Source organism: Clinocottus analis, unplaced genomic scaffold, assembly GCF_023055335.1.
Source record: "Clinocottus analis isolate CAN_PGR_092001 unplaced genomic scaffold, fCliAna1.0.p SCAF_16, whole genome shotgun sequence".
Lineage (NCBI taxonomy): Eukaryota > Metazoa > Chordata > Actinopteri > Perciformes > Cottidae > Clinocottus > Clinocottus analis.
In genome coordinates this window covers 2,071,285-2,096,385 of record NW_027175887.1, presented here as the reverse complement: position 1 = coordinate 2,096,385, position 25,101 = coordinate 2,071,285, and the positions used below count along the sequence as shown (strand labels likewise).

General features: G+C 45.1%; 2 protein-coding genes across 2 annotated transcripts; both read left to right on the top strand.

Annotated features, from left to right (window-relative positions):
- Positions 1-698: 698 nt before the first annotated feature.
- Positions 699-7,421, top strand: naa60 (N-alpha-acetyltransferase 60, NatF catalytic subunit). Its single transcript, XM_068577794.1, has 7 exons — positions 699-927; positions 1,896-2,011; positions 3,033-3,162; positions 3,802-3,898; positions 4,607-4,841; positions 5,432-5,598; positions 5,707-7,421. The coding sequence occupies exons 2-6, from the start codon at positions 1,902-1,904 to the stop codon at positions 5,586-5,588; spliced, it is 729 nt and encodes a 242-aa protein (XP_068433895.1). The 5' UTR covers positions 699-927; positions 1,896-1,901; the 3' UTR covers positions 5,589-5,598; positions 5,707-7,421.
- Positions 7,422-9,269: 1,848 nt separating this feature from the next.
- carhsp1 (calcium regulated heat stable protein 1) lies at positions 9,270-24,853 on the top strand. Its single transcript, XM_068578776.1, has 5 exons — positions 9,270-9,445; positions 21,571-21,705; positions 22,217-22,325; positions 23,268-23,390; positions 24,188-24,853. The coding sequence occupies exons 2-5, from the start codon at positions 21,639-21,641 to the stop codon at positions 24,348-24,350; spliced, it is 462 nt and encodes a 153-aa protein (XP_068434877.1). The 5' UTR covers positions 9,270-9,445; positions 21,571-21,638; the 3' UTR covers positions 24,351-24,853.
- Positions 24,854-25,101: the final 248 nt, after the last annotated feature.

Sequence of the window (25,101 nt, the reverse complement as noted above, 5' to 3'; positions counted from 1 at the left end):
TTTATTACATCTAGCGTAAGATTGAGGAATTATGAACACGTATGGCTTAGTTGTTTTGTTTTCATTACAATATGTCTCTGTGCTGGACCAATGATAGCTTGACACATAGACAAAGTTAAAAAAAAAAAAGAAGAGAAAAGCAACAAAACATGTGTTGTGCCTCGATTTTTTTTAACATCAAAAAACATGTAAAATACATTACTTTGTAAACACAACGTCCACCTATATAGCTTCATATGATCAAGATGTGTAGGATATAAAGTGGCATACTATAATATCGATAAATCTTTTGTTAGGATTAAAGATAAGGAACATTGTGCATTTACAGCAATAAGCAGTTTGCTGGAGTCAGAACGGCGGCTTGGTTACGTGACGTCACGTTGCTCTGACGCCCGTGTTGCTGTATATATATTTTAATGGATATCATTTGTTGTGTGTGCGATCGACTGAATCTGCTACATGAAAACTGTGTCTGTACACTAGCCATGAATAAACTCTCTAATGTTGAACGACACAGAACAAGCACACAGCATTTACTAAAACGTATCAAACAAAAAAAAGTGATCTCAGTATTTCTGCACTGTGGCTTCATTATTGTGGTCGTTTGGTTCCTGCGCCAGCAGGTGGCGATAGAGCGCCTCTGTGTTTCTACACCGGCCGACTTCAAGCGCAGAAGAAAAACTCCGCGTGACGTCGCTCGTGTAGCAGCCACAAACAGGAAGAAAACATCCAGCTGTTATCTAAGCGGGGGTAGCTTTCTGTTAGCTTAGCAGCCTGTGTAGCACTGCCACAGTAATGAAACGGCTTTGAGAGTCGCGAACAAACTGGTGTTTGGTCATGCTGTGCCCGGAGTAGCGGCCATACCCGCCAGATACCCCGGGAATACCTTCCTCCTCGACTTTCCTCCGGTCCGAGTGTTGAAACGAGGTACGTTAGCTTCGCTAGCGATAACTAGGGTTAGCCTGGTTGCTGTGAGCTTTATTCTATCGTTTTAGTTGTACGCGTGGACGTGGAGGTCATGCATAGGATTACTAGCTGTTAGTAACACAAGCAGACCTCTCCACGGGTTGATAACATGAAGCGTTATAACGATAGTTCGGGGTACATGGGTAATGTAGTCAGAAATAATAAACTCGTTTATGTGCATTGTGACTCATTTAACTCGGACTCGTTTTGTATGAAATTATTTCTGTTTTTTTTCGAGATGTACACAATGCATTCTCTGCAGAAGTTTTTTTTTCTCTCAATATGCTTTCAGTAGGGTTAATAGGATTGTTTTTGTGTGTGCTGTCAATAACCTGGAGAGGAGATGGCACCGTTCACTTCTGATTTGGTATCGCTTTACTTTTTTCTAGTCTGTGAATCTGTTCGACACCATAAATAACAGTATCAGTGTCAGTAGACGTAGCATAAATGCTGTATGACACACTATATTTCTAATCGCTGGCCACCTCCATAGAGCAGCATGTGAGCATTAGCTTTGCTTCCTGACATCACATGTTGATGTCATTATGGTCTCGAACAATCAATCAATTCATATTGCAGCCTTACTATTATAGTAGTACAACAAAGAGTTATCAGTAGAGATTGAGGCTGCAACTAATGATTATATCAAAAATAGAAAATTGCCCAGCACCGTGTCCCAGATTTTTGGGTGACGTTTTTAAAGGAATGTTTCACCCCCAAAATGATAAATAGTATTTCAACCAATCACCCCACTTTCCTTGAATTCTTACAGAAACTTTTTTCTCATGCCTCTATGTATGGAGGATTAAAAAAAATGGGAAAAAAGTCCAGATGGATTGAAGTAAACAGGGGCAGCGTTACACAACAGGCAAAACTACAAAAAAACACCTATTAACAAACCTTTCTCCGCTCTGTGTTGGTCCCTGTAGGTGTGAATGAGTGACGTGGTGCCTCCCACAGCTCTCAGTGAAGTCCAGCTCCGCTTCCTCTGCCAGGATGACATAGAGAATGTCAAGCTGCTCTGTGGGGATTGGTTCCCAATCGAGTAAGAGTCATAGGTGCCCCTGTTGGGAGTTGTCATCGTTTGAAATCATTTGTCAGCTCTGCATCCAACTCTAAAAGTGCTAAATGTCATTGTAACATCTGTACATGCGTTGTAGGGTAAAACTTTTTTTAAAGCAGAAAAAAATCCAACTTTTTCTCAGATTTACATTTATATGCGCTTATTCACTGCACTTGTGCGCCCACATTAGTTGACGATGGCATGAATATTGATTGTAGTTTGGGGCGTTCACAATGCTGGCCATTGGAAAACTGGAAACCACTTTGCGTGCACTCTGTAGTTGGAGCCGGCGATAATTCAATATGACAGTTTATCTCCTTTTTAATGGAAACATGCACAATTGTGTCCTCTTTATTGGTATTAACAGCCAATACTATCTCTGATTTCTCAGACTGTGATTATTTTGTACTCAGGTTCTTAATTCAAATGAAAATATGCTCAGTATTTTTTACTTGTCAAGTACTTATTTCACACAAAGGCATAGAAAACCATTTCAAATAGACTATTTGTTGAATTACCAGAAAACAGATCTATCTCTTTTTTATGTTGCTTTGCCCGTTGTCTATATGGATGCAGTTAATTTTACAGATCCGCATAATTACACTTAATGTTAAATAAAGTAGAACATTTAACACTGGCCCTTCATCTCAAAAGGTTTGCACAGCCCTGGACTAGAGGAAGGAATTAATAACGCTTTTATTATTGTGTTCTATACTATATAATATATTAATATATATATATCTCCAGACTTTTGAGATAAAGTTAGAAGCTCAGAAACAATTCAGTCAAACAACCAAAGTCAAACAACCAATTTCTGGTCATCTCATAGTTTCCTGGTAGAAGTTGCACTTCTGAGCTTTGCTTCTGCATTACGGGATTCAATCTACATGAAGTGTGTTTTGCATGTGCTGCCCGTACAATTCAATCTCATTATTTGGACTGGGTGACAGACGTTGATACAGAGTCGCGCGTGAGCCCTAACCCTTTTGACCCTCTCCTGCAGGTACCCAGACTCATGGTATCAGGACATCACCTCCAACAAGAAGTTCTTCTCCCTCGCGGCCACCTTCAGAGGGGGCATCGTGGGAATGATTGTGGCCGAGATCAAAGGCCGGACCAAAGTACACAAAGAGGTACGATGCGCAGAACCGTTCCAAAACACACACACACACTCACACACTCACACACTCACACACTTAACAGATAAGATGTGCTCTGTAAAAGTGGCCTCACTGAGTGTTTCGTGAGTTCAGTTTATCAGCTCTCAGTGATGAAAATGGAGCATAAACAATGAGATAGGTTAAAGACAGACTACTAGTCTTGTGTCCTGTTCTGAATTTGGGTATATATAAATGTTTGACATTAATTGCCCATGGCAAAAGACTTAACTTGTGTCATAAAACACCAGGAAACAGGTAGTGGAACATTTCCATTGGGCTGTTATCAGAGATCTGCTCCTCTCACTTCTTGAGAGGTTATCATGAGCCGTTCACGAAGTGGAAGGAGCGCCTGGTGTCTTAAATTAATTTCCCTTTGGAAGGGTCTTTTCTTTTTTGAATATTTGCCTTCCAAGTGGGTAATTTTGCCTGCGCAAAGATTAAAGATGTGTGCTGATGAGGAGCTCATAGAAGCTCATATAGCGGGACAGCAAAGAGCAAACTGAAAAATGTTGAATTTAATCTAGTTTTTAATGGTAAAATCTGTGTAATATGCATCTTAACCTGTGGTTTTCTCTCACTCTTTATCTCTCTGTTTCCATGTGTGTGTGTTAGGATGGAGACATCCTGGCCTCCAGCTTCCCTGTGGACACACAGGTAGCCTACATCCTGAGCCTGGGAGTGGTGAAAGAGTTCAGGAAACATGGCATAGGTACCTTCACCCCACCGGCTCTAACGCGCACACAAACTTGGTGCCTTGATCGTACATCAGTTTTAACCGTTCGGCTCAAACCTGCACGAGCACCAGCACAGCCTGCACAAACTGCCGAATCCCACAGGAAGTTGGTCGTTGTAGTTTCCCCCATGGGACTCCGACGATGTCTCCATTCTCATCTGTAGATGTGCTCTGTAAAGGCTTATTCCTGTCACAGCCGAACTACAGTGATACCATCAAGTGATGTGCATGTCCCACGGGTTTTGCCCTACTCGACCCACTTCATCGTGCCGCTTTGAGACGTGTCGGCTTCACTTGCTCTGCACAGGATGCAGCGTTCTGTTTGTATTTGTTCAGGATGCCTCTGGTCCCAAGTCCGATAATCGGCTTAAAGGTGCCAACTTTTGTGGACTGAGCCTGTTTTTATTTTGGCTCTTGGTCTTGAACCAAACTACACGTAATCTAGCCTCCCTCATCTCTCCAACCAAACAAAAGTTGACTGAAGCTTTTACAGTAAATTGTTCTTGTTACTATAGATTTCGCCCGTTTTTTAATTTAATCTCTTCTGTATTGTTGATGTTTTGTATTTTTTATCTCAACTAGTTCTTATCTGTTAAAGTGGAGGGTAAATAAAAAGATGTACGAGTCCAGTGGCCAACATAAATGGAGTTAAATGTGCGTGCGCTCTCCTTTCTACCAATGCAGGCTCCCTACTGCTGGACAGTCTGAAGGAGCACATCTCCACCACGGCCCAGGACCACTGTAAGGCCATCTACCTGCACGTGCTCACCACCAACAACACTGCCATCCACTTCTACGAGAACAGGGACTTCAGGCAGCACCACTACCTGCCCTACTACTACTCCATACGAGGCGTCCTCAAAGATGGATTCACATACGTGCTCTACATCAACGGGGGTCATCCGCCCTGGACGATATTATATCCTTTTTGTGGAGTCGGCAGTGAGACGCTGGCTCGATAATACACATGTTTACACACACATGTTTACACACATGTTTACACACACACGTGTCATGTCGTCTGTGTTGACGTTCTTCAGGGCGAGTGAAGAAGACGTAAAGTTGGCAATGTGTTACGAGATTAAGCCGTGGAGGAAAAACATTTGGAACAACAAACTTAGTCAGGCATTTATTATATTGTTTTTTATTCCCATCATGCTGCTCAAACTGCTCGGAGCTAAACAGCTAACGCTGACGAAGGTTGCATTGACTTTGTATTTTGATGCGTTCAAGCTCTCCTCTGTAAAATTATAACGCCGTCGTGATATGTTCAAATGTAATCATGTAAATGGTAGATTTTGATGAGATGCTTAGATAAATCCAGTTGTTTTAAAGAGATGCTTTCACAGCACTGAAACAAACAAAGTAAAACAATCACATTAAAACACTTGTTTGGTTTTCACCGGCTTTGGGAGAGTTGAAGTCACATTCTGGAAATCAGCCAAGGAAATGACAATGAGTTCATCTCTAAATATAAATGCTCCCGTTTTCCTTGACTTCCTGTCCCACTGACTATATCCAGCACATCGGCTCCACCCTGGCCAGCCTGAGCCCCTGCTCCATCCCTCAGAGGCTGTACCGGCAGGCCCAGTCCCTGCTGCGCTCGCTGCTGCCCTGGTCCAACATCGCCTCCAAGACCGGCATCCAGTACAGCAGAACAATGTGACCGCGACCAGGTGGGCGGGAGGCGTGGTCACGGCAGCGTACGTTTGCATAGTTTATTTCTATGAATGGCTGTTTGATTTACCTCTTTGTCTCTCTTCTGTTTTCTCTTTTTCTTGCAGGAGCGCAGCCGATGCTCATCAGTCTTCCCCCCCCCGTACACACCCAGATGTACGCGCGCACACTCGCACCCTTGCATCCTCGTAACGGGGTTTCCCACGCCCTGTGTTTGTCCCCGGGCCCCGGGTCCAACCTGCGTTTGACCTGCTCACATGCTAGAATGTTATTCCCCATTCCCCGATGCGCGTTTGTCACTGTTCCCCCTCGAGATTTGCCCGGCCGTAGGTCTGCTAAACAGGTTTTTTTTTTTTTTTTACACCGACCTGGTCAAACCGTGGGATTTGTTTCCCCGTATATTCTACTACACTATCCCAATAGTTACTAAAGTAACCTGTGTACTTGTGTACGCCAAAGCCGAGCAGTGTTGGACTCTCTTTCTCCTGACGGCAGCGGAGGAACTGGTAGAGATGAACCGCGGACGCCAAACACAGGTCGTAGCTTTGGTGTAAAAAAGGATGTAGCACACACAGACACACACACACACATATCCACCCTCTGGGAACCCGACACAGACTAAAGGTTGAACCCTGTCCATCTTTCTGTCTCCTCTCCTCCTGTCCACCACTGTCACAGAGACTATGTATACTGTTTGTATATTATATATACTAAGCTAATATATAAATTTATCTTATGTATGTCTGTTTTATGCTGTCGGTAGGCTGAGTTCAAAGAGAATCCTCCCTGTCCCCTTTTTTTGAGTATAAATTGAATCCAGAATCAATTTTACTACAAACTCAAAACACACTAAATTGAATTGGTCCTTGAATCAAGCCACGCTGACGGGCTAACGGGCTAACAGGCGAGAAGGGTAGAGCAAAGCTAATTACACACAGGAAATGTTGGGACACGATGTAGATGGGGGAGATACGATTAGTAGGAATCCTCTCCTTTTTGAAAATGCCCGATATCGTCTGATTCGCTGTGTGCAATAACTGAACTCAGTCTGCGCTGGTGGCATTGTTACCAGAACGTATGATCATGTTTTAGCATGTTTCAGGTGTACACGCACCTCTCATAGCGTGAGTTAGGTCTGAAAGGCTGAAAATGTCCGGGCCTTTCTACATCGTTTCCAAATGTTCCCCGTGTGTAGTTCGTGCAAGAGTTGCTCGGTCTTTATTTTAGAGGTTTTAAATGGCTGCAGCCCTGTCTCGTCTGCTCCACGGCTGTAAAGTTGCTGCTATAATGTCGAGAAATGTCCACTTGTTTGTCCCGATTTTTTTAAAATACAGCCAAGATAAGATTTTTATGTGGGCCTGTAGTAAGAGATGAGTAAAATAAATGCTCTTCCCTAAACACGCACACACACACACACAAGTCACACACCTAAGTCACACACCTTTGCGTGCCTGCGTGCATGCAGCTGTGTGTGTGTGTGTCTGTGAATATTTATGCACACAAGGTCCGAATTTAGCACCCGGCAAGTGCCAAAATGTTGGTCCGGACTGTGAGAGACAAAATGAATAAAGTTGGCCCGACATGTTGACTGTGAGTTTGTCAGTGAGTGACATTGTAGTTCCTCAACTCTCCTGCGTTCTGTTGCACCGGATCCAATGTCCACGTCAGTGAGCGGGTAGATTTGATACAGGACATGGCACTGGAAAAGGGTATCTGTGAAAAACAAAATGTGCGTATGATGTAAAAAAGGTGAGTTAACCGGTTCTGGGCAGGTAACTCAAAAATAAATTTCAGACATTGTGTATGCAATAAATTTGTTTTATTTGACTGATTGTAACGACTGAGTCAGTGTGACTTTCCTTGCTGTATATTGTATTATCTTAATTCCATTGTGTCGTAGTACATTGTCTAAACAGGACATTTTCATCAATAATAAGCTAACTGTTGGTCTTGAAGGGGCAGTGCCGAGATTAATTATTGTGCTTTCATACATTTGGCGAGACTTAAAGATGGAATGGTTGAAAGTAAAGCAGCAGAGGTCTCCTGACTCCTCCACTTCCCATAATTCAACTTGATAGCATCTTTTGTTTCACCGTAGAGAGTTCTACCTTAAACCCAACAAAAAGGTCCATAACAAGATCCATCCAGGGGTTTTACCGGAGGACCTTTTGATATCCCACAGGTTTTTATCTAGAACCCACCCAGTGTATCAAGAACCCTTTAATATTCTAACCATCAAAGGTTCACAAACACATTTTTTGGGGGGTCGTGGGTGTTCCACGTTTAACACCCGTGTTATTTCCAATCCTTGAAGTACTCTTTCCACCCATTTGTTTGAATATTTTAAATTCATTCTTTAGCTTTTATTCTCACAGTTTGGACACAGCGTTGTCTCTTTAGAGTTCTCTTAGTTTTTTTGCTGCATTTTGGAGGTCAACCATAGTCATTTTTCATGAGGTCATGTGTTTTCTTTTCGTGGCCTCACCTCTGTCCAGGTGAAGGGCAGATGGGTGGCTCTCCCTTTGTTCCTGCTAATGCTTCTGCTCGCTTTTGTTTTTTTCCCTCATGAGTTGCACAAAAGGGATCAGCAGTCTCTGCTGGTGATGAAAGGGACCAATTGAAAAAGGAATTGCACGGTAGTCATTGCACAGCTGCAGCCATGTCACTTTTCCAGTTCCACCAGTTTAAGTACTGGGTTATTACGCTCTATTAGAACATGCAACAGTGAAGTTGCATTCTTGTCATGTCATGTGCTCCTGTGGAGCTATACAGGTATAACAGATGCACCATCACAACCTGTCTAAATAATAAGGAAATAAACACATCTTAAAGTAACTCGTTCAAGGAGATTCCTGCCCTTCCATCGGTTGTCCTGCTTCCTGTGTTTTAAATACAGCTTCAACCTGTGCCAGCAGTTGGAATATGAACCTGCAACCACAGGATGCCAGTGCCCCCAGCTGTCTACTTCCAGCAATCACATCAGCCTCAGCACCTTGCTCCAGCCGGGGGGCACCCAGCACCTAGCACCCAGCACCTAGCACCCAGCACCTAGTAATCAGCACCTAGTACCCAGCACCTAGCATCCAGCACCTAGCACCGAGCACCTGGATGCCAGCACCCCTAGTCGCATATACCTCTGTCTACTTCTTTCACCTCAACTTTGCCTATGAATTATTTCAAAATATAACAAGATCACCTCCAACAATGGTTAACTGGCTCACCCACATGACATCCATCCAATAAAACCTAAACTGATATAATTGTTTCCTCATATCCGAGAAATATAGTGATGTTTCAATATGTATTACTCTTACTATTATTCACCCATCTGTCTATCTATCCGTCTATCTATCTATCTTCATCCATCTATCTACATGATCTTTTACATGTATTCCCATAAAAATATTCTATCCACAGCACAATAAATAATTTTAAATGACCCACCAATGGGAATATTTTTTATTTATTTTGTATTATGGTTATTCCTGGTGGACTGAGATTCCCTAAAAAATCACCATCAGGCTCATCTTCAATGGTAAGTCAACGTTGGGGCTGTAGCTCGTATTTACGGTGCACCACGTGCTTCTGAGGCGGCACTGTGACGTACGTTACGGTAAAGAGCCCACAGGTGACGCAGCCACGCCCACTGAGAGAGAAAGAGAGAGAGAAAGAGAGAGAGAGAGAGAGAGAGACGCGCGCTATAGTGAGTCTGGGTCAGTGAAACCTCACACGCAACGTCTCCTCCACCGGCGGCGGAACAAACCAACACACAACTCCACAAAGTTGTCTTTCGTGTCGTCGGGTTTCTCTGGCTCGAGCCCTTCAGCGGTGAAGGAGGTGAACGAGGTGAGCGATGCTCTCGGACACGTGAACTCCCTCTGCAGTTAACGTGAGATAACTTTCTTACGTTAGTTATCACAAGCTAGCCGTTGGGTTTCAGGACGCGGTCTCTTGAAGTGAATACTTTGGTTTACGGAGCGGCATCCATTATGTTTTGGAGCGAAAGTGTGGTTGCTGTCGACGTTCAACACTCGCTTTCTCTTTGCAACTTTTTTATTGCCGTTCAAGTCCACAGATGTCCACGCTTTTGCTTTTCCATGACGGGTTGTGTTTTCCTGGCCTCGCGCTTCTTTTGGAGGTTGGGGGGCCACACAAGCGAGCACGCGCAGCAACGGTCAGAACGATAGTTGTTGCCGCGCGCGTGCGACGCTTTTCATTCAAAAGGTTTTCTGTCGACACAAACCTCTCATTGCGAGTAAATGGTGTGCATAACTAGTGTGTGTGTGTGTGTGTGTGTGTGTGTGTGTGTGTGTGTGTGTGTGTGTGTGTGTGCGTGTGTTTCCAGACCTCTAATCAATCGCAGAGGGGGTGTTGGGGGATGGGGGTCGTGACACAGTTTTAGTCAGGATGTGGCTGGCTCTAAAAGTTTGAAGTGCCCTCCTCACCAGGTCTGAGCGTCTCCAGGCTGCTGGTGGCAGATTCCCCACAGCTGAATTGTGTTGTTGTCAAAACATGAGCGCATACTTTGCGTAGCTTTGTTCAGGCCGACTTCAAGGTTAATATAACATGTTGCCAATGCCAGCACATATTTGTAATGATGGCAGACCCGAGCGTGTACACGAATGAGCCGGAATGAGCTATTTAAAAGAAAAAAGTATAGCAGAAAATATATTTAACCGTTTAAAATAACAAGCGCAGGCATTGCATTTGGGGGTCGCCCCCTTGTGACATGAAGAGCAAAAGCAAATAGTCTGTATTGACCAGAATGCATTGCGGCCTGAAGGCATAACATGCTGGGAATAACGGACATCATTATGGACAGAGTCAGTTTGATGCTTTGCTCTGACACTGCAGTGTGTGTCTGTGTGTGTGTGTGTGTGAGTGTGATATACTGATCCATATATTAGTTTGATGTAAATGTAAAAATCAACATACATAAGAGTTTTTTTTAAGCAGAATTAATCAAACTCTGCCAATCAAACTTCTCGGACAGACATCACAATACTTTCTCTCACATGCTTTGATGTTCTGCAGTGTTTCACAACCCGACCGCGTTATGTTTTATTTTTTATTTTACAACTGTGAGCAGCTCCCCCATTAACTGTGAGCATTGCATTGTGGGAGAAGAATGTACATCGGCGGCACACAACGTTTTAGTGCGCGTGCTATCCGTTTTGAGTGTTGTCTCTCGGCGTGTGAAAACCCTACACACTCTGTTGTTGTGAAGGCCCTACATGTTGTAATAAGATCTGCTGTGATCGACCCGTGAGGCCAACAAATCCATCATAATGAGAGGGAGGGGGGACTGAATTGGAGATTCAGGGCCTCAATCAGGACTTCTCAAACTGCTGGAAATAGTTAGTTACACATTGTCTGAAATATGTTTATAATATGTTTCTACGCTGTAGTAATATGATTTTTGCACTTAATGTTTTTGTGTCTAACAGTGCCAGGTTAGTGATTTCCCTCATCTTTATGCTAAACTACAGTCAGCTGGATGTAGTTTCATATTTATCGCTCGGTTAATTCAATCAGAATTAGTTATTTTGATCCAAGCAAAAAAAAACAACAACTAAATATTCAGGTAATTCCCAACATCAATGTCAGTTTTATTTGTCAATTCTTCCATTTTGAAGATTTGAAATATTTTTTTCTTCTGTCCAACAAAGTGAGTGGAAAGGTAATAAAGTGAAAAAACAGTTAAAAGTATAAAAATAGAAAAACATACAAACAACATACATTAGGAAACTATAAGTATGTGTTATAGCAGCAGCTTAGCATCAGAGGACGTGAGTCGAGATGAGTTCAGCTTCCTGACAACATGGGTCTTATTTAAATTAAAAATAATCTATAATTACTGCCTCTCAGTGTGCCTCCTTCAACCAGTCATGTTGCGGTTTACATCCCTGTCTGTCCACAATGTCACCCCTTCAGCATTTGGTGGAAATTGCCATAATTAGCGTTGACATTTTTGATGGCCGATAATGTGTGTTGTGAGGTATTACAGTGACCTTTGACCACCAAATTCTTAACATTCCAATCCTGCGTTTTAGTGGCCGTTAGTGTCAAGTTTGAGGAAAATGTAACTTAGTGCTTTGCTGGTCAACAGGCCCTTTTGATATAACATCAACATTATATCAATATCGTGATATGAGACTAGATTTTCTGTCGTATTATGTGTAGTCCTTATTTTAAGAGGCTGCATTACAGTAAAGTGAAGTCAGTTTATAAGTTCCCTCCTCCTGAGACATTGCGTTCACGAGAACTGCCTCGCAACCAGAAAACAAAGCGTCGGCTGATAGAAGCACGTTACAGTCTGGTGGATCGATGAGAAGGTGAAACCCGCTTCTCAGTAAAAAGAGACTCAACATGAATATGGCGATGACGCGGGGAGGTAAAGCAGCGATCATCCTCCAACTTTGCATGTCGAGAAATGGCCTCTATGGAAACGAGCTTCAGCAGCAACACTGTGCGCTCCCCGCGATGGCAACGTCAGCCATCACGGCCGACTTTCACCTGCCTTTCTAGTTTGCATGCACACGAGAGAGCAGCGAACAGAAGAACGCAACAGGAAACCAAGAGGCTGTGTGCCACTAGGTAGCTGGTTGATTATGCGGCGAGAGAACAGCCTGCTTAGAAGAAAGCTGCTTGCTCCCTCATCACCGTGAAAACAAGCATGAATTTAGAGTCCCAGTGTACTGAGGAACACATTTTCCCTAAATCTACCCTGGGTTTGTTATTCACCTACCTGTTGTTAAATGCCAAAGATATGTAAAAACAAAAAACCTGTAAACACCCCCATCAGATCCTCGTCTTTTTCCTTCTGTAAAATGTTTTTAAATGTTTGATGACTCATCCTGCCCTCGGGGCTTGTTTACAAAAGACAAATTCAAATGAGACTCTGGCTTCGGGGGCCATTTAAAAACTGGAATTGTGGCTCGTAGACTGGAGGGTTCAAGGATCAGTTGTTGTCGTTACGTCAGGGTTAGCTTAGCTTCCAGCTCGCTCTCCTCCACGTGGCCGTTTGGAGGCGTTTGGTTCAGTGATCGTCTCTTAGTCCGCTTCACTTAATTCTGATCCCCAGGCGTCCTTTCTAGATGTTGATGAATGTGTCCTGTCGTTTGCCATGAGCACGAAACAAACACCGGTATAAAGACAAAGATGGTGGCCAGCAGCGTGCACCTGCCGTTTCCATAGCAATAGCAATGCGCGCTTGGATGTCATTTCCCCAAACGATGCGTCTGAGGTTTAATTCTGACAAGAGAAACTTTGCTCTCATCCCTGCAGCGCTGCATTTGCCATTTTTGTAGTTGCGCAGGGAGCCTACACAGCTGCATATCTTTTCTCCAGCAAAAAGGGGGAGCAGCTGTCCAGTTTCCGTGTCAAACCAGTTCTCAGTCGTGTGGAAGGTGGAGCTCGCTAAAGTCTTTTGAATCATCTTCAAGGTCATTTACACAATCAACGCTGAGCGTAGAGGTGCAACACACGTCACATTTAATGCTTGTCAATTGAACATTGCCTAATAATGCTCCCTTTTTTAAATATATTTACTCAAGAATTGGTTTCACACAAGATTGCTTTTAATTTGTTTACGTAACAGAATAATAATGAAAGTCATCCGCTGAGCCTTTGCGTTGAGACGCCACGGTTGCCCGTGTGAATCCCTGTTTCAGTGTTTCTTTGAGTAACGGCTCTTTTTGGTGCAGAACTCCTTCAGCTGTGGCTCTGAGAGTTATCACCACCAGAGGTGTCGTATTACTCTGCTAGAGAGCGCGAGGAGGCGTAAACACATCCACATGTAGTGAAGTAGAAGTGAGCGGCATGATGGTACCACACAAGACCGGGGGCAGGACACCAGATCAGGTTTCATTGTGACACGCAGCGTGTGTGGGGCGCGGCGTTTGTTTGCCGTCCTGAACAACACAGAGCACGCGACCTGCACACGAGGATATGAAGTGCAGCGATCCTTTTTTATAAAGGCGGCGTCATCAAAGTTGCTCCTGACAGTTACTCCGTTTGAAATTCAGAGCATGTTTGTGATTACGGGGTTTCCTCCACGCCGCTCTCAACATTAGTGACGACTTAGCCGGCGGCTAGCAGCTAGCGGTGCTTACAGTGCAATCGACAGCAGAGCTCAGGATGTACTCTCTCTGGAGTACTCTTAAAAACGAATACTTCATCAATGCAACACATTCAGAGGTTTTGTTGTGACGGACGTTCTTGGTCTGGTATGACCCGTTTTATTTGTCACTTTAATCAGTGCGTTGAACTCCGGCTCACATTTGGTGGAATGTGTTTGTCAGTGTGCAAAAGGGTTTGTGCAACGCTGACCGGTGTTGGGGGACCATGTGATGCGGCCATTTCAGTCTGCAGTACTATCTGTCCAAAGCATCATGGGAGGGTTTCACCACCATGAAAAGAAGCGTGGTTGTCGGCTGTCTGTTTGCAACAGATCCAGACTTGACCGTTGGGCCAAGGCTGTAATCGTGTTGAAACGTCAGGGTCAAAGTGCTGACTTTCTTGTGCCGCTCTACTGCCATGCGGCAGGAATAAGAACATTTATTGTTGTTTTATTTAGTTTATAGGAGCAGTTGCGGGTTGAACTGCCGCTGCTTGTGTCTTGGTTCGTCGCTTACTCGGTCCATCGCTCCTGTGAGCGCCGTGTCAGAGGTCATCCTGACTCGACATGAGTCCATGTAGAAGAAAAGGCAATGATTCCACAACCCTGTTGACCATCAGTAGAGCTTTAAAAAGGGAAACGAGGACACTTTGAGGTGTATCTGCTGTGGTTTGAAAGCGGTACCGCTCTTTTAACTCTTCCGATGCTCATCTGCTCCTTCATTGTTCGGCGAGGATCATTAGTCTCTTGTCTCATTCTTCGCCGACGCAACGGCGAGGAGAAGAGAGCAGCCATTGTCATTTTACACTCGGTCAGCTGCAGTGCCTGATGGGACGCTGTGTTGATGCTGCTGTAACAGGCGCACTATTGAGTAACACATGAAGGGACCGCGGCTCTCTTTTCTCTCTCATCTTTTCCCTCCGTGTCTTGTTCTCTCCCGTTGCCTTAACGCGGTGTTTTTCACTCTGATTTATCACACTCACTTCACTCAGCGTGGCCGTTCTGCCCGTGCGCCCGTGTTGTCGTCGCTCCCCATTTAGATTTAGACGGACCCGGCGATCCAGGGTGCTTAGTCACAACCACGTACGTCACTGTTGTTTTTGTCATGAACAGGAACATTTTATCTGTCCAAAGCATCACCCAGGAAGCATTTGCAAATATGTGTGTGTGTGTGAGAGAGACCTGTTGGACAGGTCTTTCATATTTTCGACAATATCATTGGACAATTTATTTTAGGCAAGGATCAAAAAAGTCTCTGCATAGGAGCTGAAAAGAAAGCCTCCAAAACAAGCAAACCACACCCTCAGCGACACTTCCCCTCTCTGGCGACAGGATGAAATGCGGCTGCTTCCTTTTTCCTGCTGCATCCAGGAAGTGGGGAGGACCAGGCTGGGTCATGACACCCTAAGGAGAGGGTCTAAATGAGGGGGGGAACAGGGAGAGAAGAGGTGAAGGGTGCTCGGCGTAACGTACAGTGTCTTCTTCGAACTGCAGCAAATATAGCAGAGGGGGGTGCTCGTTTCCGCCCACGTCGCTGTTGTTAGACTGTCATCGAGGTAACTTCAATACAAAAGCAGCAGAATGATCAACAGCTGGCAAGCCCAGCTGCGAATGAGCCCGTCCTTCTGTTATCCAGCTTGTACGGTGGAGAAAATTAGACACACTCTCTCTACACTCCGCTATTATGAGTTTCAGCTTTTAAGATTAAAAGCTGGTTTTGAAAGCCAAAAGGGATTCACACGAGGGCGGTGAAGAGCGCTTCTCTCCGTGTGACAGGAGGACTCAATGTGCTTTGTTTCGAGTCGGCTCAAAGGAGTTTAATTTCCATGAACTCAAAGGTTAATAACAAAAGATGAGGCAATAAAAAAAAAATAGTTTGATCAAAGGCCGGGCTTTGACTCCACGCCTACTCTTAACTCAGCGCACCGGCATGAATAAATCACCTGATCAAATGAAGCACCTTGTTCGATTTTTATATTTTGAAATGAAGCGTCCTCATCCGCAGACTTGGGACATTTTTTTCTTACTGAAGGACAAACATTTTGAGGTGAAGAACCTAGTTTGGAGCAGCTCAAAATCACAGAGCATTATTTCTCACTTATGGAAACATCCTTGGCGAAAGTCTGCGCTCTCTGAGTGCCGTTCTAGTTTTGAGTTTAGTGCTTCTAAAGTGCTTTTGGTTTGTTACACCGTTGGCCACGCAGTACATGAGAGATTCCCACTTTGGCTAAGAGATCAAATTAAGCCCGACATGAAACGAATGGTAGGCGACAATGGTCTGGGCTCGGACCCTTTCAGAGAACCTTTGCACGCACATCGGCCATGACACAATTGCGTGTTAACTCTGTCCGCATGGTGCCAAACAGGCGTGTAAATCTCTGGTCATTGAGTCGACGTGTAGGGGCGGTCGATTCGGTCCCGTTGGTCAATGTCTTAAGTTACTTAAGTAACACTTGTGGTCGTGGACAGTAAGTGACTGTACATGCTCAGTTTTCTTTAGCCATTGTTCGTTAAGAAAGAAGCCAACGAAACTTGACAGCCAGCGTTGGCTAACGGGAGAATTGTTCTTCTCACGCGACTCCCAAGAGCAGGTTATAGTTACTCTCATGTCACATACTCTGGGCGTGCGTGTGATGGTGCAAACAAAAAGCAGATTTTCTACACACTGCAGTTGGTTTAGTTGCAGAAAATAATGCAGAGGAAGAACGGCAGCGGCCGAAAGAGGGACGAGAGATTTCTTCGCTTCGACCGCCGATGAGGTGGAGCTGTCGCTGGTTAACCTGTGAAAGGGCCATTAGAAGAGTCACAATCACACAGTGGCAAAGATGTGCGGTAAACTCCCATCAGATTTTATATTTAGAACGAGTTGGATCCCAGCTATCGGTGAATGCAAATTGCCGCGACACAAAAGGCTGTGCGTGTGCTCAGGTCTCACCGACGGCGTGCGTGATTCTGCATTGACGCACTTCGGAGGGCGAGTCATCAAATTGTGGGATCAGGACCATCTCTTGTCTGTCACCAATGCGTGACACATTTTAGCCTTGCACACACATACAGGGGAACACACACACAACACGCACACACACACGCCCCCACACTGACTTACCAAGCACACAGAGGGCTCAATGTGATTGGCTGTTTGTGTTTAAGGTTAATGCGTTCTGCCGGCGGCGCTCGGCCCGGCTGCATAACATGTTTAAAGCAGCTCTTCTCGTTCTCTGCGTCAGCGCAGACTCCTCAATAACCGGCCCGGAGCCGTCAACAACCTCTTTAACTAGCTGCTTCACAAAAGAGACGAGAGGAGGGGGCGACGGGTCCATCAGCGGCTCAAAGTCCTCTTCTTTGGTGAAAATAAGACGGGCTCGGACCTTTTTTACCCATTTTTATAAGTCAAACGGTTATTTTGACTCAAGAAATCGATAATAAAAATATAAAAGTAGGTGTGCTCCTCCGCTTGGGTGTGAGCTTAATGTGTAAAATTGGTGGCAAAGAACCGTAACGGGTTTAGTTTTCATGTTTTGGATGTTTTATGTAATTCGCATCGGGTGTGTTGTAACTCTGTTGTGTTGTAACTCTGTGTTGTCCACATGACATCTGTTGTTCTGGGATCCTCCTCTGTTGCGTTCCCTCAGGTCTCTTCCTCTTTTTAGGAGGCGGAGGATTTTCCCCCCATGCCGACGCGAGGGTCCTGGGACAGAGTGTACAGATTGTTAAACCCTCTGAGGCAAATTTGTGGTTTTGTGCAATGCCAAATTAATTAAATTGAATCTCGGCTAAATTAAATAGATTACGCTAAGCTAACCAGCTGCCGGCTGTGGCTTCACATTTACTTTGCAGACAGAGCGGGGCCAGTCTTCTCATCGAAGGGGGTATCTCCCAAAATTTTGAACAGGCCTTGAGGTAAGCTAATGTAGCGCAGAGTTTAGAAACATCCTCCATTACCTGGAGAAGGTCGTCGCCCACAGTTATATAATTAATGACACGGAGACGCTCCTCTCACGGTCTCATATTCGGCTCTTTCCTTCGCGTCGCCTCGTCCTTGTTGACCTTTCCTCTCCGTTCTGTATTACCTCCCGGAGGCCAACGAGGAGCGAGCCGGAGGACAGAGAACCTGAAAGGCTGCAGGAGACGCGAGAGATGTTAAGTTTCAGTTCCTCACACGGCTTCCTCGCTCCCTTTTTACTCTCACCGCATAGGTCTGTTATGACGTGCCACTTCCTGCGTGTTGTCCTTTTATGATATTCCTAACAGAAAAAAAAGAAAGACGCAGAGACTGACGTGTGATTTTGAAGCAGTTTTTAATTAACATCTTGGCACATTAGTGGCAGCTGATCACAGATATGATCCGACTGCATCTCTCAAACCGAGGTAAGCGGAAATAAAGACGAAAAAAGAAGCAACAACAGCTCACTATGCTATTGGTCCAATTTGGGAATGTGGAATTTCACGTTTTTCGTTAGTCTCACATGATGTGTTCGGTTACCAACGGAAAAGATTGTAATCTGACTACAATCCATCTTTTTTTTACAGCTTCAGGCTACAATACGCGATGTAGTTTTGGTGATTTGTTTAAAGAAAACTTGCCTTTTCAATCGCGCCTTCTGGTCTTAGAGTTCAAAGCGTTCACACGTTTTATGTGGGAAAAAAAGCCACCATCTTTCATATTGAATATACACTAAAATAAGTGTGTTTTTCGTCGTCCACTGCTTTCATGTGTGACTGAGCGGTTGTTTTCTGAGCGACTGTCGCGGGGTCGTCCTTCAATCAGAAGATCGGTGGTTCGATCCCTGGCTCCGCTAGTCCAAAGCTATGTTGTGTGAATGTTAGTTCCTCCTCAGGTAGTGTGTCAGTGTATGAAGGATGACTTGTAAAGTGCTTTGAGTGGTCAGAGGCGTATCGGTCCATTACCACAAGTTCCCTACAGTCATATAAGACATCTTTTTCTTTACATTTCCGCGGCGGAAGACCTCCTTTGTGTTTTAGGATCTTATGGGTCTTTCATGAACACATAATATGATGTAACTCCACATGCAACCGCTGATATGGAAGCGTCGAGGACGACTGCCGCTTTACAAACCGCTGCTCCAGATGAATGGATCCGGTCTCGCAGAAAGTGCCGGACTGAAACTCTAAACCAGTGAATGGAAGTCTATAAATGTATTATGCAGCCTCTGCAGAGGCTGTGGTTATATGGAATAATGGCCTCAACTGTGTGTGTGTGTGTGTGTGTGTGTGTGTGTGTGTGTGTGTGTGTGTGTGTGTGTGTGTTTTTCTCCCACTGGGCTGGTATTTGCTGTATAAACATGGTTCCTGGTGTGGGGATTGGGGATTAGAAAATTCCACAATACACGTGTGTGTTTCGATGCCACAATACTCGTGTGTGTGTGTGTGTTTTGATGCTGCTTCATATCAAAATATAGTACACACAAATATTTAGTGTCTTCCTTGCCAAATGTTTCTGTCCTCCCGACATCATAAACTCATTCTGAGACTCCCAAAGGCTTGAGAGAAGGACCACATGTTGCCGTTTCAGTTTAGTTCGTCTACAACCGTCACAAAGCATGGCATCATGTCTGACCTCCTCCTCCCTCTGTCCTTATCTTCCGTGCCTCTTCTCTTTTAACTCGTCCTGTGCTTCTTCAGTCTTAAAGACTCTGCTTTCTTTATTCCACAACTCATGTCATCTTTTTCTTTCTTTTTTAAGTAGTCTATTAATGAGACCAAACAAAACATGGCAGACCTTCACTGTGACCTTTTTTTTTTTTTTTAAAGAGTTAAGACTGGACAGGCTAAATCTGTCCTGTCCCTGTCATGTTTGTCGGGCCTCCCTCGTGGATCATCTCTTGCTTATCTTCCACTCCTCCGTCCTCGTCCTCTTCCTCGCCCCCACGTTGTTGCTCTCAAACAGCTGTTTTCTCTCTGAGTGTGTGTTTATCATTCACACCCTCAGTCGTTTTAAACTGATGATCGTGAGGGTGTTTGAGTTGATCCACCCAAACGCCTGGCGTGGGGCTCCTCACTGTGTGAATAAATGATTAAAAAGTGTGTATATATGAGTGTGTGTGTGTGTTTGGGTCGTGAGCCTGGCTGCTCTCCCCCGAGCAGGAAGCAAGAGGCTGTGATTTCATTAAGCCTCACTGTCTATTGAGTTAAGATGGATCAGACGCTGTGCTTTTGAAATCACAACATGTCCCCGCTGTGCGGAGCCGCCCGTATGAAGGATGAGCAAACCTTCCTGCAACCCAGACCCGCTCGAGGATCCTCTTCAGATCTTTTAAAGAGTCCTCGTCCGGCGTGAAAACCAGATGATCCGTCGCTGCAAACAAAACAATATTAGCATGCATTTGTTCCGTTTGATTGGGCCTCATCCTGTTAGTGACGCTCTCTTACCTCCTTTAAGAAAAACATCTTTCCTGAGAGGTTTTATTGCTATTTCTTTTTTATTTGAAATGTCAGAAAACAAGGTGCCGTTGAAATGAGCTAATTTACCCTTCGCTAAGCCTCTTGAGTCCCATGACATAATTGTCTGTTCAGATGGAAAGAGTTGGGCCGACCCTCGAACGGCCCTGAAGTCAAGTTAAATGATCTTTGACTTAAACTTTCCTGGGACCTCTCTGGGAATCTTAAATCCTGTTTTTGAACACCTAGAAAATGGAAAGCATTGACGCCTCGGAGCTGACTGCCCTGCTGCCTCCGTCATTGTCTCCTTTCATTATATTTCTACAGCTCTCTTTCTTTCTCTCTCTCTCTCTCTCTCGCTCTCTCGCTCTCTCTCTTTCTCTCTCCTCTCGCTCCCCCCCCCTTTCTCTCGCTCTCTCTCTCTCCCCCCTCTCTCTCTCTCTCTCTCTCTCTCTCTCTCTCGCTCCCCCCTCTCTCTCTCGCTCCCTCTCTCTCTCTCTCCCTCCCTCTCTCTCTCCCTCTCTCTCTTTCCCTCTCTCTCTCTCTCTCTCTCTCTCTCTCTCTCTCTCCCCCCCCCCCCCTCTCTCTCTCTCTCTCTCTCTCGTCTTTGAACAATTCATCCCTTACAGAAAGTCCAATCAACGAGGATTTTCCGTCCTGCTTTTTTTTTCCCTAATTGGTTGACGTGGCTCGTTGTCGTGATGTCGTGATGAAAGAGGAGACTGTTCTCGCTGAAGCCGCCTCGGCCCTCACAACTAGTGTTGCCACGGTAACCACGGTTCGGAGAATGGCTGTGGCGGGTCAGCGACTCTGTTTGTCTCCTGAGCTGAGGGAGAGATGACGCCTTTCAATGAGCTGCACAGAGAGTGTGTGTGTGTGTGTGTGTGTGTGTGTGTGTGTGTGTGTGTGTGTGTGTGTGTGTGTGTGTGTGTGTGTGTGTGTGTGTGTGTGTGTGTGTGCGCGTAACCTGTTAAAAGCTGTGGAACCAATTTTGTCTCCAGACCTGTTTTGTTTTTTTCGTCGTAGGAACCCCAAATTAATTCCAATACTTGTGTTTGTTGTATGTATTTGTTCAGCAAAGTCTTGGGAAACAAATGTATATCTGCAAAAAAAATCACTTTTAAAAGATATTTTGATCGTAACTATGAATATTCAGCATGATATGAGCCAGATTCCCCAAAAATGCCTCCTGGAGCGTCAATAAGACACCTTTTTGGAAAGATTAGGACCTAAAGAATCAGAATCTGCACTAAAAATCCCAATAAAACAAAGTCTTGGTCTGTTAGGAAGGAGTTAGGGTTTTGAGCCAAAAGATTGTCTGATTGGGGCATGCTGGGACTTGAAATGGGAACGGGAGGATTTTCGCTCACGGTTTCCAAAAGGTTGGTTGTTTGTTCATCACCACAATCGGTTCAAGGACTCTAAAGTTTCTCCTCCTCTCTCCTCTCCCTAGGTGTTTAACACCCCTTTTCTCCAGTGACCCCCTCTCCTCCCTGATCCCAGCCCTTTGACTCCTTCGTGATGTCATCTCAGGAATCACGCCCCATGACCCCGCCGCTGACCACTGCAGGATCCCCAGTGTCACCAGGTAAAGACAGATTATTTTCAGTACTGTCGACTCAATGTACCGTACTATACCATAAACCCAGTAGCACGGTCTTAAAGGGACAGGCCACTGACTTGGTGAACATGGTCTGTGGATGTGAAGTCTCAGAAAACAAGGTCAAGCTTGAATTCAGATTTTTGTATATATAGAAAACGTTTAAAACTGGTGTGTGATATCTGCATCTAATGAAAGATGCTTATCAACTTGCATTATGGGAAAGGGGGGGGGGTGTCCTGATCGATGTGAGGCCCCGGGACCCGGATGTTGTACGTGTTCAGATTGTAAAGTCCTCTGTGGCAAATCTGTAGCTGTTGGCTTTACAAAATGAAGTGAATTGATTAGAAACAAACCCCTGTCCTGCCGTGTGTGTGTGTGTGTGTGTGTGTGTGTGTGTGTGTGTGTGTGTGTGTGTGTGTGTGTGTGTGTGTGTGTGTGTGTGTGTGTGTGTGTGTTATTTGTCGTGATGTAACACACTGTCCTCTGTCCCTCCCAGTGTCCCTGCGTCCTCCGGCCTGCAGACAGAGGGACCGCTCACCGTCCCCCATGAGAGGCTACCTCATCCCCAGCCCTCTGCCCACGCGCAGAAACCGGACCTGCTCGGCGTGAGTACACACACTCTCACGCTCTCCCTGTTGGACAGCCGCAAAAACACAAAAGACAACAACAAAGTGAAAGGAAAACACTTTGGATGCTTTACTGACAGTAGAGCAGTCTGAATGATTTTCGGGGCGGATGGATCCTCGTAGAGCAACAAAAGAATCTGCATCTGTCAATACGGATCATCAAAGATCGGCGATTACTAACGTGATCAGAGATCTCTAACCGCTCTATTGGCGCCCTTTTTTTCTTTTGTTCTGAACCGTAACTTTTATGATCCGTCGCCCCGCTAGTGATCAGCTGGTTCAGAGGCAGGAGGCCTCTTCACAGCTCTGCCGGTGGACACAATGAAGCCGCCCCAACGAGTCCCAGTCGCAGACATTTAGAGTCCTTGTATGAGCACTTTTCCGCATCTCTAAGAGGACTTTAGCCCGAGGGAATTACCCACAATTCACAGCAATGGAACGTTAAACACAGGGTTGCCAGTGAAGGCGTGGCCGCCAGGTAATACAATAAAAACAGGTAAAGGAAGAGGGCGGCCTGTGTGTGAGGTGGAACATGAAAACAGACTCTACATCACACGCTTCATTTATTCATCAAACGTTTCCTTTTTGTTACTGAAGCTGTTTTGACATTTGACTGTTGGGATCGGGCCTGTGGCTTTGTTTTCTCTGCTGCTGCCGCCGAGACTGTAAGGAAGCCTGGAGGGACAAATAAGTAACAACTCTCCTTTGTTTGGGAGAGGAGAGGGAGACGCATTTTGAAGAGTGACCGTACCTTCAATCGGTGTCTTTTGGTTCATACACTGGCAGAGAAGGACACTCACTATCTGTCTCTCTCCCTCCCTCTCTCTCTCTCTCTCTCTCTCTCTCTCTCTCTCTCCTCTCCCTCTCCCTCTCCCTCTCTCTCCCTCTCCCTCTCCCTCTCTCTCTCTCCCTCCCGTGCAGGACGGCTCTTGCGTCAGAGGGCCCGGCGTTTACCGGCGTGTGCAAGTGCTTCTCCCGCTCCAAGGGCCACGGCTTCATCACGCCGTCCGACGGGAGCGGCGACATCTTCGTCCACATCTCTGAGTAAGAATGAGCCTGCGCTTGTATGATAATTCATTATAATTATATTGATTATATGTTAATTTTTAATTTGGGTTTATTACCGTTCTACTGTTCATTTATATTATATAAGATTTGTGTCTTTATTTACTTGTGAGCAATGCTGCCGTAATCCTGTAATTTCCCCACTGAAGGACCACTAAAGGTTTATCTTATCTTAAAAGCATCTTAGAGAGAGAAAATTAATATAATACTATTATATTATATATCTGTTCTAATGAATGAATGAATAATGAGAGGGCTGCTTCAATCACTTACCTCAAAGAATGTCAGGGTTTATGTAGGAGATGAGGGACACACGCACACACACACACACACACACACACACACACACACACACACACACACACACACACACACACACACACACACACACAGGAGTGGTGGTAGCTGCAGGACTTTGTAGGAGGACAGAATAACTGATGACCTTCACCGTGGTGGGCCTTTGTTATCAGCCACAGGCTTTGAACCCCATAGACATCACCACTGTGTGTGTGTGTGTGTGCACACGCGCACACACACACACGCGCATCTACACATCTACAAACACTTTGAACACAACTGCACGATGTGTACTGTGAAACGGCAACAAAGAAAAGTTCAGTTTCTATCTTCCTTGTAAATGTCTGTAAGTGGACGCTCAGCGTGACGTCTGAAGAGCTTTCAAAGTGTCCACGGCCTCTGATTGGTGGATTTTACAGAGTGCAATGGCCTCTACATGCGTTTAGTTCAACTCTGCCTTCCTCCTCTTCCTCCTCCAGCATCGAGGGCGAGTACGTGCCGATGGAAGGCGACGAGGTGAGCTACAAAATCTGCTGCATCCCTCCCAAGCAGGAGAAGGTCCAGGCGGTGGAGGTGACCATAACGCACCTCAAGCCGGGGAGCAAGCACGAGACCTGGGCGGGACGCGTCGTCAGCAGCTGAGCGCAGAGCGGAAGAAAAGAAGAAGAGGAAGAGGAGGGGAGTTTGATATCAGAGTAGTAGTTCATGGGATAGTAGGGTGGGGGGGATTGAAATTGAGGGTCGTTAACGTACAAAAGAGACGAGACGTGATGAATCAGAGCGGCATATTAATCATCTCATAGCTCACGTCTGGACGTTGTGGTGGGTCTGTTACCTGGAGAGTGAGTGAACAAAGCTGGTTTGACTGCTAAGTGAATAGATGTGTGATTACGGTGGAACAGAAGGTTATTATAGGATGACATTGTGACATTAGGCTTCTTGCTTACGTGTGTAGACCCGTGGATTTACTTTCAGCTCCCTGGGCGACGTCTTCTTTGGGGTTCGTGCTCCTTCCATGTGAGCTGTGTGCCGCTTTGTACCCGGAGAACTCGCAGCTCTGTTTGTGCCTCCTCATCACCCTCTCATCTGTACTTCATTATGTGTGGGCGGCTCCACCAGTGAATTAAAAGCTTTTTGAACCAGAACGTCTTGGTGGCTTTCGTATTCATTTAATATTTTGGGAACTGTGATTAGAGCTGGAGATCAAACAAGTCTATTTTAGCTTTTTAATTTTCAAATGTTTTTTGTTTTTTTTTATATATAGTTTTGCTTGTTTTATTGCATATGGCATTTATTTTAGAAAGGTGTTCTCTATTTAAATGTCTATAATCCATTTTATAACCAAAATACAGAGACAGTTTCTCAAAGACCAGGTTTCTATGATATCAGGCTT

Excerpts from the sequence above, each read along its gene's own strand:
- naa60 (XM_068577794.1), top strand. The coding sequence starts at position 1,902 with ATGAGTGACGTGGTGCCTCCCACAGCTCTCAGTGAAGTCCAGCTCCGC. Across the intron at positions 3,163-3,801 it reads GGACCAAAGTACACAAAGAG|GATGGAGACATCCTGGCCTC; the intron begins GTACGATGCGCA and ends TGTGTGTGTTAG. Across the intron at positions 4,842-5,431 it reads CATCCGCCCTGGACGATATT|TGACTATATCCAGCACATCG; the intron begins ATATCCTTTTTG and ends TTCCTGTCCCAC.
- carhsp1 (XM_068578776.1), top strand. The coding sequence starts at position 21,639 with ATGTCATCTCAGGAATCACGCCCCATGACCCCGCCGCTGACCACTGCA. Across the intron at positions 21,706-22,216 it reads AGGATCCCCAGTGTCACCAG|TGTCCCTGCGTCCTCCGGCC; the intron begins GTAAAGACAGAT and ends TGTCCCTCCCAG. Across the intron at positions 22,326-23,267 it reads AGAAACCGGACCTGCTCGGC|GACGGCTCTTGCGTCAGAGG; the intron begins GTGAGTACACAC and ends CCTCCCGTGCAG.